Source organism: Triturus cristatus, chromosome 4_2 (assembly GCF_964204655.1).
Source record: "Triturus cristatus chromosome 4_2, aTriCri1.1, whole genome shotgun sequence".
In the NCBI taxonomy this organism is placed as follows: domain Eukaryota; kingdom Metazoa; phylum Chordata; class Amphibia; order Caudata; family Salamandridae; genus Triturus; species Triturus cristatus.
The window spans coordinates 82,889,812-82,903,544 of NC_140586.1; the positions used below are offsets into that span (position 1 = coordinate 82,889,812).

A 13,733-nucleotide genomic window follows, 5' to 3' on the forward strand; every position below is an offset into this window, starting at 1 on the left:
GCACGTCTCCAAGGACAAACTCACTCACTAGTGCCTAGCTGCATCTCTTCCAGGCACCACTTTTCTTTATTGTCTCCATCCATTTCCCCTCTCCCATCATGCATTGCTGTGCATCCGGTGAGAATTTCAGACTTGTGGTGGTTACTTTTTAAATATACAGAAACCACATAGTGCATAAAAACTACCCAAGTACAATTTTTTCAATACCATTAGTTTTTCTAGGTAGCCCCCCTAGCAATGACCTTGTGATGAGGGTTTGGTGGTCTGTGACTGCTGCACGCTGGCTGCTGGGGTGACCTCAGCAGAAGGTGTTCGAGCCAGCATGTTTCAAGTGCTTTAGTTGTTCATTTTGTTCCATTTTCATTTGCAGGAGTTCTATGCCGAGAGGTTTGGCGATGACATGGTGGAGACTATAAAGGATTCTAACCCGGTGGACAAAAGCAAGTTGAATGCCAACAAGGTAATGTGTGTGGTGTTTATGTAATAAGTCATGTGTCGTGTGTGTTTATGATGACCTGTGTTTGGGTGACTGCCTTGTGTCCTGTGTTTGTTTGCCCTATGTATGTGCTCTATATATCGGTGTTGTTAGAAACTGGATTTTTGGTCGGCTAGGGGATGTGCCAAAGTCGGGCAGAAACCACCACTCTTGTCAGGATAAGGGAGTTACACTCCTAAAATAACCCCTGCTTACCCCCTTGGTAGCTTGGCACGAGCATTCAGGCTTATCTTAGAGGCAGTGTGTGAGAAGTTGGCCTGGCATATGCTGGTCACTAGTTATAGTGGCCACCTTGCACCAGTCCAATTCGACTCTTATGGTAGATAGGTTTAAGACAACCTTTTAAAGAAAGATATCCTAGTGGTAGCTGTGGAGAGCAGCCTTCAGGCTAAGTCTCAGAGGAATGTAAAGCAGCTTGTTTTACCTTATAATCTCTTGAATTACCAAATGAAAGGACACCACACAGGTATATATATATCAAATATATATGTATTTATTTCTAGACACACTCTACTAATCTCTTTATGAGATTAGAAGTCAGGAACACATTCAAATGTCAATGTTTCACAATAAATTAAGCACAAATATGGCTGGAGCCCTAGGGGCGTACCAGACCATATACTAAAAAAATGGTATAAGAACGTCGACTTGCAAAATGACAAGGCCTGGGGAATCGCTGGGACTTCACTTCTGCAGTGTTAGCAGGTAAGTAACAGGCCCACGGGAGACGCGTGCAGTGTGTGAACACAGCTGCGGGTTCCCTATTGATTACAATGGTGCAAGTCGCGGTTTGATTTTTAAAGTTTTAGGGTACTTCGAGGAAGTCTACAAGCAAGCCACTTACAAGGTAAGTACTTCGAGGGCCAACACACACTAGGGCACCGGAGTGCACGAGTTACCTCACCCAGGGAAGCCGGGTGCAGATGTCTTTTGGTGTCGGGTCGCGTCGCTGTTTTCTATGGAGACCAAAGAAGACTTGCTGCTTGCGTCGACTGAAGAAGTCGGTGGAATCCAAGGGTGGATTCAAGATGGAAAAGACCTGAAAATTGAAGGGACAGTGTTCAAGGTCACTTGCCAGTGACCGGTGGCCAGGAAGATGGATGACCACAGATGTCAGGTGATTTCAGGTTGTCGATGGTGTTTTGATTCTTTGCTCACGAGGTCCAGGAGGGATCGACGATGACCAGCAGCTGGATTCGGAGTGTCCCACGACGTCTGCAGCTGATGGCGGTGTCAGCAACCGGATTGGAGCCAACAAGCCTTGGCAACTGCAAGTCTCGTGTAGACTGAAGAAAGTCGATGATGCAGACCAGCAAGGTCTGAGGGACTCACCCAGCGAGGGTAAGTGAGGGCAGGCCTGGAGCAACCAGGGGAGCCCTTTGAGTCGATAGGAAAGTCTTCGGGGGACCCACTAGCCAACGGGCAAGTAATCGCGAGGACGCCTCTTCAGGACATGCTTCACAGGAGCCCACGGTCACTCGGGACGGGGTAGGCCTCTGATTTTCGCTGCAAAACCTGCTGGAGGCTTGGGCCACAGATGGTCCAATGCACAAGTTCGTAGAACGTCGTGAAGGGATCGACAATAGTGCACGGTCCCCGGGTATTGCTGTTCCTCGTCACTCGTGGGGTCCACTTGCCACAGCTCTGCTGGGGACTCACAATGGCCGTCGAGAAGTCAGGAAATTCACTTCCGGGACAGCAGGGACTTCGAACTCGAGCGGGAAAGTTTGCAACCGTTGTTTAAGGTTTTTGGTGCCTGCCAAGCAGGGGAGTCACTCCTTGACTCCAAGGGAGACTCTTCTGTTTTCCAAAGGTAGTGGAACGTCGAAGGGCCAGGATTCTTCTTTGTAGAGCGTCGTCCAGGGTTATCTGATTTGCAATGGCAAAGTTTGCTATCTTATAGTGAAGATAGGGGAGGGACTAGCTCTATGACCACTCCTCTAGGAGGGTCAGGGGAGGGGGTGGTTACACCCACTTCGCTTTGTCCAGTTTCGCGCCAGAGTAGGGACGGGTAGCCCCTGAACCGGTTTGAGCTGGCATATGCACAGAGGAGCCTACTGCTCCCCCAGTGCAGGACTTCAAAGCACTCAAAGAGTGCACCCACCCAGCCCCAATACACTAAACCCTGTCTGGAAGGTGGTGACACCTCCCTGTGACAGGATGCCTTTTGTTGGGCTTCCTCCACTGCGAGTTTCAGTCAGCAGCAGGAGGGCAGCCCAGTGTCTGTGCTGGTGGCATCCATTTTGTGATGCCAGAGCTCTATAGGATTTCTATCGTTTTGCATGTCGTCCCCTCTAGAAGGGTGGGATCATGCTCCCACATCATGGACTGATGTGGGGGTATGATTCCAAGTTGTTTGACACCAAACACAACATGTTTTGATGCTGTCATTCCAAAGTTAGCATTTTAATGTACTTAAGAGAATATGGTTTAACCGCATCCACAAACAGCCATAGAGAATAGACTCTGGTAGCTGCAGAGGGGCCCTGCTCAGGCAGAGGCACCCCCTCACATTGCAAACCAAGCACCCTGCCCTCAGGATTGATAGGGCCTGCAATAGGGGTGGTTGATAGGTTTATGTGTGTGTGTATGGTGAGATATAGAAACCTATATCTCAGTGAGGAGTGCTAACACTACCTCACACAGGCTGCAGTAGCAGGCCTGTGGTGTCAGATTGAGTCTGCTTCCCAGGGGTGGCATAATACATGCTACAGCCCCGGGTAGGCCTGTGAAGTACCAATGCCCTTGGTACCTAAGGTACCATATACTAGGGGCTCATAAGGTACCACAGTATCCAATCACTAGTGCATCTAATATGCACACCAAGTCATTTAAGGGAGAAAGCAGATAGGCTGGGGTCCTGGATAGCAGGATCCCAGCCAGACTAGTCAAAAACCATCAAAACACCAGGGAAAAAGTGGGGGCAACCATATAGTCAGATTCCACCTTCCTACACAGTGTATAAAGCATTTGCACATAACCAACAGAAATACAGTGTAAGCACTACAAAAGGACACCACACCAGTTTAGAAAAATATCCAATATTTTTATATACTTAAGACAAGAACAAAAACTATAAAAATCCACAATACAGTACTTAAAAATCTTCGGTTATCAAAGTATGCTTGAAAAACAGTTCTTTGATATCGATAGCTCCGTCCGGGGCTATCACTGTGTCGTGAGCAAACAAATCCAAACAGTTCTGGCTGACCGCGGCGTCGCGGGCCAGCTATGGTGTCGGGGAAGACCCGCAAACAGTACCTTTTAGAAATGCAGGGCGTCTGCGACCTCTCCTTGAGCTTCCGAAAGCACGATGTCCGCAGGCGTCGGTTCCGGAGGTCGGTGCAGGAGTCATCTGGGCCCTCGAGGTTACACGTGTTGCAGATCGAACTCCTCTCTGCTGAAGTCCGGAGCACTGGCATCGGCAGGCGTCGGGTGCTGCGGTGCGAAATGCAGCGGTGCGGCGTACGGTGCCCTCGGGTCGCAGTGCAAGCAGTGGCTCGGTGGCGACGTCATATGACATCGTCGGTGAGACCAGGGCAGCAGTGCGAAGTGAATGCGGTGCTCGTCGCGGTGCTGGCAGGTCGCGGTGCAAGCAGCAGCGTCGTCGTTGCTGATGCGTTGTTTTCGGCTGACGAACTGGAGTCAATGGCGCTGGCGTCGGTAGGCCAAGGCTGCCGTGCGGGATGAGGACGGTGTATCATGTAACTTTACGAGCGGTGCCCTCGAACCACGGTGCAAGCAGCGGCGTAGATTTCAGTGTGGAGCGTCGTCGTCCGGGATACCAAGGCGTCGTCGTGAAGCGGGGCGGTGCGGAGTGCGGGGCTCACAAGTCGCGGTGTGAGCAGTGGCTTGGAGGCGGCGTCATCAGGCGTCGTTGGTGAGACCAGGGTCGTGGTGCGACATTGCGGCGGTGCCTTCAGGACATGGAGTCGGCAGCGGCGTGTTAGACTTCGTCTGGTTGCTTCTCTTCTGTTGCAGCATAAAACACACAGTCCCCAGTGCTGAGGGCAAAAGAGCTTGAAGTCTTTGCTGTTCCTGAGACTTCTTGAACAGGGGGCAAGCTCTACCTCAAGCCCTTGGAGAAACTCACAAAGTAGGTTGCAGAAAGTTCAGTCCAGTCCTTTCACTGCCCAAGACAGAAGCAGCCACTACAGGCCAACACAGCAAAGCACACAGCAAAGTGGTAGTTCCTCCTCACAGCTTCTCCAGCTCTTCTTCTTGGCAGTCTTCTTTGTCCAAAAGAGTTCTAAAGTTCAGGGGTCTGGGCCCCAATACTTACATCCCAAAATTCTTTGATCTCTTAGGCAGAGAGTGTCTGTGCCCAGACAGAACCAGTTCTGCCTTCTCTGATGTGACTTCCTGGCAGGAGGTGGAGACGACATGGTCAGAGGCAGACCAGGCCCTTTGAGGTGCAAGTAAATCTCCTCCCCTTTCCCCAATTGCAGCCCAGTCATATTCAGACCTTTCCTGACCCACCTAGACAATCTGGAGCCACTCCTGCTCCCCAGCCTTCTGTCATTCAAAACCCAGACAGGCAATCCACATTCCAGCAGAGGCACATGAGATGACTGAAAAGATGCATATTTAGATTCTGAGTTCAGACATACTAAACTTTATTTTCCTACATAATTCCCCGGCCCAGTTATGTTTATGAGATGTTATAAACAAACTCCCCATTCTGTCCTATCGGGAACAGGTAACCTTGCAATGGCGAAAAACGAAATTGGCCGTAATTCGCTATCAGGACATGCCACACACACCAGGGCATGTCCTACCGTTCACATACACTGCACCCAACCCACAGGGGTACCTTGGGCCTACCTTAGGGGTGGCTGACATGTAAGAAAAGGGAAGGTGAGGGACGAGCAAGTGGGTGCTTGTGCCAAGTCGACATGGCAGTTACAAACTGTGCGCAGACTCGGCAATGGCGGGTCTGAGTTACCTTTTCAGGGCTACTCACGTGGGTGGCACAATCAGTGCTGCAGGCCCACTGGTAGCATTTGATTCACAAGCCCTGGCACACTCAGTGTACTTTACTAGGGACTAACAAGTAAATCAAATATCCAATCATGGAAAAACCAATGCATAACACAATTTACCACAGGAGCACTTGCACTTTACCACTGATCAGCAGTGAGAAGAGTGCGCAGACACACTACGCCTGCAAAAACAGAGTCAAAACATGGAGGTCAGAAAGCAAAAACGCAGGGGAAACACGCCAAAAGATGTCAAGGCTAACAGGTGTCTGAATCTTTCTTGTGGGGGTGAGGGGGTGTGCTTGCCAATCTTGATGGAATACATTTTTTTGTAATACCTAGTTGTCTAACGAGGTGTGTTTGTGCATGGTGTCTCTATCTAGTTGGCATTAAAAACAAGCATTTGCAATGCAGTAGGTCTTGCATGTGTGATATTTTGACCTATTGCCGTTGTAAATGACAATGTCTCTACCCTTACAACCATGCCTGGGGGTACGCTGCACCTCTTCCCTGGTAAGTGAATTTCTGTGCTCCTCATGTAGCTAAGAAAAGGAAGCTTGAGTAGGAGCTCAAAGGCAGCATGTGGCGCCCTGTAGAATGCATGAGATATAGCTTGATCGCAAGCAGCCCTTCCCTGTAAGTTGCGATATGGCTTGATCGCACGGAGCTGGTCAGCTTTGAAAGAAGAGCTCCAAACATAAGCTTTTTTTTAAATTGTATTTTTATGAGTAAGTTTTATTGTTTATGAATATACATTAAAGGCCATACAGTTTGTTGCAGCATTTTGTATCAAAATGGCAATACATGCCACTTAATAAACACTACAATAAACCGTTAACTTTGGGGTACAGGGTTAATGGGGAAGGCATTGTGCAGAGTAGACTGTGGTATGTTGCACATTACATGAAAAGACAACACACTATTAAGCAGATTGGCACAACTTGCTTGTCTTGCATTAATATATGATCGAGCACTTCTGTTTTCTAATCTGCGTCTAGTCTATGTCGACAGACGTGTGGTAGTTGCCGATCTCTCTAAGTAGGTTCAATTGCCTGGTGCCGGGCCAACGGAATGTAAGCTTTAGATGCTTAATTTAAATAAAGTTCCTACGGACAGCCTCTTATTTTAGCACAAACACAATAAACGATCATTTGCGTTAGTTTGAGCTACTGGCGTTGTAAATGACAATGCCTTTTATTTATGTGTTTTGAAAACCTGCAAGGGGTGTGTAAACCTGCACTCTGTACTTGTAGTCATTGCTTGAGAGAAGCAAGGCTGGCACTAAACAAGGCGCAGTTACTGCCAGCCTCGCTTCTCATAAGCAACAACGATAAGTTCAAAGTGCGTGTTTACGCACCGCTTGCAGGTTTTCTCAGCACATAAATAAAAGGCATTTTCATTTACAATGCCAATAGCTCAAACTCTTGCAAATGCGATACATATTGCATTGCAAATGCTTGTTGAGCATATTCATATGAAACTGCCATTGTTAGAGGCCGCAGCACTGATGAGTATCAGAAAGTCACACAACTGCCTCTGCTTTCTCTCCTCCAAACTTGGGCTTCTACCAAAGTCTCCAAACTAATTACAATTGATTTCGTATGGATCAGGTACCTTATCAGGTGAAGAAAGAAATTACCTTGAGCAGTCAAAGGGCTCGAGGTCAATATAGAATAGCAAAATCAATGTGCATGGATTATTAGACCAAAGGTCCATTCTACAGCGCCTAGCAGATTAACTTTTGAGTGGACATCCTTAAACTGTAAGTCATTTGCAGCATAGAGGTCTTAACAGTATGGCCTTAGAAAAACTTGAGTTATTTGGATTTTCTTTTTAGTGAAAGCACTGTACTGGAGGAAGTTCTGCCGCTGTACTCTATCGTCGATCGTGACTACTAAATCACGGTCCAATAATAATGTCCTTAATAACTTAGATACTTATTTTATGAACTTGATGACTTCATTAAGATTCTTTGTGCGATTGACTTCATGAAGACATTTTGATTTACATACAGTGCCCTGAAGAAGTCCTGTATCAGGACGAAATGCGTTGGCTGTGTTGTGTTTCTATGTCAACATTACAAGAATATGGAATAAAGTGACAAAATCAAAGAACTTTCACCTTTTTTATCGACTGGACTTGGACTTCATAGTTGTTCCAATTAATTTGTTTGTTGTAGCATGGTGCACCTGTGCTTTTGTTCTAAAATCATTGAGTTCCTATAGGAACAAGCATTGTGATGGTGGGTGCTGATCGGTGTGCACACATACTCTTGAAAGTATAAAAGGGATATGAATTTGGGAGTAATATTTGATTAGGTGCTGGCAGTTAGAAGGTTCCACTGTCATTTTTAGATTTGTTTCGCACTGTAAAAGCTATCTGGATATTTACTTTATACTATGATTATTTCGCAGTTCAGTTGAAAGAAGAATAAAAGGGATAAGCAGGATTTGACTTAAACCTCATGAGAGAATAGAAACCGCAGCTGCAAACAGACTGTACCTTTGGGAGAACACAAGCCACTGCCGCCAAAAGGTCATACGTAGGGAAACAGCCAGGAAGGGATTGTACAGATTTGTTTACAAAGGAAAATTACTGTAGTCATTTTACTGGCGTACCGTTCTTGAAGCTCAAACAACAGCATACCCTCTGCCCTTACTTGTATGAAGTGCTGAGCAGACAGTAACTGTGGAATGTGCAAGAAGGGGACTGAGGGTGTAGTGAACCTCTTTCCACTACTACTACTTTGCAGATAATTCTGCAAATTACTAAAACATTGGCCACGGAGAGTCAAATCCTGAATTAATAATACATCTGAAATCTCATTACACACAGTCTAACCATTAATGTTCTTAAAAAGACAGTACAAAGGTAGAGACAGTAACTAAAGTCTGTCACCGAGCACGGTAACTGTAGCCTTTAACATGATTACTAATTAGTTCTCGGTGGGAAACGTGCTTTGCATACATTGGCAACACCTTGAGTGAACATTGATAATTTTGTTTGCCTCATATGCAAACATCTTACCTTCTATTATCAACCTACGCTGTCCTGAGGTCGCATTGCGACCTTGTTATTTGGCGGTTTCAGCCGACAGACTGGAACCAGAGGATGCACAGTCAGTGACCAGCTGGTACAGGCCAGGGCACAACCCCTTTGTCACTTTCCCTGCCAGCCAGAGTGCAGATTGTCTTCCAGGTAAGGGAAAAACATAGTTAATTGTGCCTTTGATCTGACATCCGATCCTGCAGCAGCACACTTAAAATATACATTAGCGATACTGCGATATATGTAGATCGGGCTAATGTAACATTGGTTAAGACAATTCACATACATGCAGTATAATTGTTCATGCAGTAGAGACGTGACATGATCCATGCGATTCGTGCAGCCTCTCCCGTTCCTACTGCATGTTCAATGAGCCTGGGGTAAGCAGAGAGTACAGCCACCCATGCCACAAGTGTACTATGAAATTAATAGACCTTACCAGCCTGCGCCCAGGCGAAGCGCTGCTGCGATTCGGGTCCACCGAGTCCACGTGTCCTGCACCTGTGTGCTGCCGCCATTGCTCAAGGGCAGCATCCCGCCAGTGGTGTGATGGCGGTGGCAGTCATTGTTAAACAAAAGTGAAAGAACACAAGACGCGCAGAAAATAAAAAAGCAAGAAGTGGCCGCCATTGCTCAAGAGCAGCGGCCCGCGAGTGTTGTACGGGGCACTGGGAGGTCCGGCTTTGATACTTTTTCCAAAAAACAATAATGATCAAATGAGCACTGTGGTACAACTTCATGCACAGCGCCGGTGCATATTAAATTAAGCGGGCGCCGTGATGCATATTAAATTAAGCGGGCGCTCTGATCAAGCACAGCGCCCGTGTATATTAAACTACATTAAGCAGGCACCAAGATAATGTGCAGCGCTGTGCATAATAAAGTAAAGAGGGTGCCATGTTAATGATAAAGCCTGGTCTGGCACGTTCTGAAATAGAAAAAATAGAATGTTTGACTTACACATGGCCCCTTGCGTCGCATGCTGCTTGTTCTGAGCATTTGGAAGGTGAAGGGTGTAAGGTCAAGACACCCCAGGGTGTAGTAGGGTGGGTAGTAATGTGGTCAGCGTGGCTGGTAGGGGATATTCCACATTCTAGGAAGGGTTTTTTTTCTAGGGGTTGGAGGGGTAGGGGGGGCCGGGGGTTCACTTATGGCAAAGGGGGGAAAAACAGAGCAAGAGGTTTTCGGAATAAGGTTACTATTAGAATTTATATTAAAAGGCAAGGCAGAAAATTGATCATGAATAGATGGATAGATGGTTAGGGAATTGAATAGATGTAAGATTCTATCAGCCAACGTAAATGGTATACTGAATAAAAAGAAGTATGGCGCTTTAATTAGATGGCTAACTTCATTAAACCATCAAATCCTTTTCCTTCAAGAAACTCATCTTAAGTCTAACTCCCCTAAGCTATTTATACCCAGAACTTTCTCAAAAGTATTTTTTGCATCCTCAGGCTCAGCAACGAGGGGTGTCGCAATCACCTTTCAAATAAGCTTCCTTGGGAGATCGTAGAAGTTCATAGGGATTTGCAGGGGAGATGGATATGGGTAGCAGTAAAGTTATATGGGAAAAGGCTTAATCTAATTAATTACTATGGCCCGATAATTAATGATGAGGCTCCATTGATCCAAATATATACTTTATTATCTGGTGCCCCGGGGCAGATGATACTTGGAGGAGATTTTAATTTTATATTGGGTTTAAGAAAAGATACATCAAATAAACAGAGGAGACAATTAAAACCGAGTACTAAAAAAGCTTTGGAAGCTATTATTAAGGGATTTCAATTGGTGGATGGCTGGAGGGAAAGGAATGCGGAGAAGGAATTTTTTACTTTTTATTCACATCGCTTTCAAACCGCATCCAGAATTGATTTTTTCCTTAGCTCCAGGTCCCTTCAGATTTTAGAAGTAGGTATAGGATGTAACCCCTTTTCAGACCACGCCTATGTTAATCTGGAGATTAAAATCAAGGGCGAGGATAAGGAACGGCCTAGGTGGCAGCTCGACCGTCTCCTATTGCAGAATGAGGAATGGGTAAAGGATTTTAGGGTCTGGATCGGGGAATACTTTAGGATCAACGAGAATACCGCTACCCCCTTTTCTGTTTGGGGAGGGTTCAAAACGACAGCTCGGGGTCTAATAATAGCTTTTACAACTGCTCAGCATAAGGTTCGAAGGGATAAGATAGCCCAATTACAGATAGAACTGGAGCAGGAGTATGCCCTTCAACTTCAGTTTCTACCTAATAAATATGACCAGGCAAAAATGGCATTGAAAGATTTCTTTACCATGGAAGAGGTCTGTAACTCTCAACTATTTCAACAGAGAGTCTACGAGGAGAGCCAATTAATTGGCAAACTCCTGGCAAACTCTACAAGGAAGAAACAGGAATCTGCCTCAATAATAAAAATATTGGATCCCTCCACTGGTTTAGATGTAGTTGATAGCTGCAGAATTTCCCAACTCTTCCTGGATCATTATGCCCGGTTATACTCCACCGAATACAAAATACAGGAAAACTCGATTAAAGAGTATTTTTCAACTTTGAATCTCCCTCAACTATCCTTGGAGCGGGTCCATAACTTAGAAAAACAAGTTGAGGTAGGTGAAATTTTAGCAGCTATCAAATCAACTGCGGGTTCCAAAGCTTGTGGGCAAGATGGCTTCCCAATTGAGTTTTTTAAGGTTTTTTTCAGAGGAATTACTTGTTCCTCTGAGAAATTTGTTTAATTTTATTAGAGAAGGGGGCCCGGTCCCAAGCGAGTTTAAAGAGGCGATTATTGTTTCATTCGTTAAAAAAGATAAGAATCCCGATGATATGAATTCGTATCGGCCCATAAATCTTTTAAATTCTGATTATAAATTATTAATGAAGGTCTGGGCCGAGCGTTTGTTACCAGCTGCTCAGGAAGTAATTCATAAGGATCAAACTGGTTTTATTGCGGGTAGATCAATGGCTGCCAATACTCAATTTCTAATACAGGCTTTAGACTATATTAATATAAATCATATCCCAGCAAGCATTGTAATGGTCGATGCAGAAAAAGCATTCGACCTTGTAAATTGGAAGACTTTATTTATTACTCTGGCTCAATTTGGTTTTCCGTTGAATGTTGTAGGGATGCTAAACAATATTTATCAGGACGCTACAGCAAAGCTTGTAATAAATGCCAGCTGCGCAGGAACAATAAAAATCAGGTGTGGAACGAGACAAGGCCGTCCACTCTCTCCCCTACTTTTTACTTTTTTTATCGAACCCTTGGTTTTAAGAATTCGAAACAATGCTGCTATTCACCCTCCAATCTTTGATATGCCTAAACTTAAATTATGTGCCGACGATATTATCCTATACCTGGCCCCAAATCGGATTAATTTCGAGGAGGTCTTGGGAGAATTTTTGCAGTTTGAGAGAACAGGCGGTCATAAAATTAATGCAAATAAAACAGAAGTTCTCGCCATAAATGCTGATATCGACGCATTTCCCTGTTCTTTAAAATCACAGCATTAAGAACTGACCCTATAAGATACCTTGGGATTTATGTCTCCTCACAGTTTTCTCAATTATTTGAGTTAAATTATTTAAGGATAAAGACAAAAATAAGTAAATTATTGGAGCAATGGTCATTGCTTCCATTATCAATAGTAGGGCGAGTATTATTAATAAAAATGTCTATATTACCCCTATTGATTTTTCTATTTTCTAATGTTCCTATCAAAATTAATCAGGTATTTTTCAGGGAAATGGATACGCTTTTCAGACAATTTATTTGGGAGAAGAAAGCCCCCAGAGTTAAATTGAATACTTTACAACTATCAATAGATCAGGGGGGGCTCGCGCTCCCACATGTAAGATCATATTATGAAGCTGCCCTTCTTGATTTAGTATCCGGGCTGTTAGGATCCAGCTCTTGTAGAGATACTTTTTTTATCAATAGAATGCTGCTAGAAATTGGCTCATTCACTTCAGTGTTTTTAAAAACTGCTAAGCTTCCTAAGAAAACACGATATAAAACTTTAAAAGACTTCCTTATCAGACTTCAAGCCGTTTCTAGGGAAATGAATCTGATGGGCTTTCAATATCTCAATATAAGAGAATGTGCCAGCCTCGGTTTCCAGATACAAGTTAGTCACATCAATGTTTGGGAGAATTCTGGATTTACCGAATTGAGACATTTCATAGGTCAGAATAGGCTGATTTCCTGGCAGGAAATATTGGCCAGGATAGGGACTCATCGGAAACCGGCCTTTTTTGAATATCTGCGGTTAGTCTCCTGGTTGAGAAGTACCGGTGGTATAACTGAACCCCCCAATCATTCGACAGGTGCCCTTTACGGGGCCAAACTACGAGGAATAGGCAACTGGTATAAGTTGCTACACATAACAAAATATTCTATGGTGATCCAGAACCATTTGGAAAAAATAAATCGGGAAACTGACTGCAGATTATCCGAAAGGGAGTGGGAGTGGATCAGCTACTCAGGAAGAAGCAGAGCATTGTGTGCTGCTAATTATAAGAGGATGGCCTTTTTTTCAAGGTGGCTGGCCTATTTAACACCTTCTACTCTAAATAAAAGGTTTCCAGACGTGGAAGATAAGTGCTTTCGGCGCTCTAAACCTGGGGAAGGTGGTTGGCACCATATTTTTTTTGTGTGTCCCGGCCTAAGGTCTTTTTGGGAAGTCGTTTTTTCAGACATCGAGCGTGCAATCGGAAATAGAATCCCGATCGAAGCTGTGGCTGTGCTATTTGGCTACTGCAAGGGAGGGTAACAATTGTCTAAACGAGAAAGAGTTTTTATTTTTATTGCTAGTGCAGTAGCACGCTCATTAATCTTGCAAAATTGGAGATCTACAGAAGCCCCCTCTCATTTGAAATGGATTAATAAAATGAAAAGAGTAAAAAAATTTGAGGAGGCCTATGCTAGGAGGGTAGGAGCTGTAAAAAAGTTTGAGCGAAACTGGACGTTTTTTGAAATACTGGAGAAGACTTAATAGAAAATGAAATATTGGAAGTGATATACCCAGAAGTCTTCTCCTAATGTGGTTTTTGTATGGAAGTGAACCTCCTTTTTGATTGTTTTCTGTTAAGAATGCATTAGCACTTTATAGATATTACATTTTAAATACTGGAAGTGGTGAATTGTTTCGAAGTATGTCTCTTTTATTGATGTTTTTATGCTAATGAATTCCCTTTATTGTAACATTAC

General features: G+C 44.6%; 1 protein-coding gene across 3 annotated transcripts in view; it reads left to right on the top strand.

Moving 5' to 3' along the window:
• The window catches only part of DOCK6 (dedicator of cytokinesis 6), a 409,103-nt gene that overhangs the window by 356,853 nt on the left and 38,517 nt on the right, over positions 1-13,733 (top strand). For all 3 annotated transcript variants that reach the window (XM_085600639.1, XM_085600641.1, XM_085600640.1), the window contains one exon: positions 371-460. In XM_085600639.1, coding sequence (XP_085456765.1) covers positions 371-460 — 90 coding nt within the window. The remainder of the gene's footprint in view (positions 1-370; positions 461-13,733) is intronic.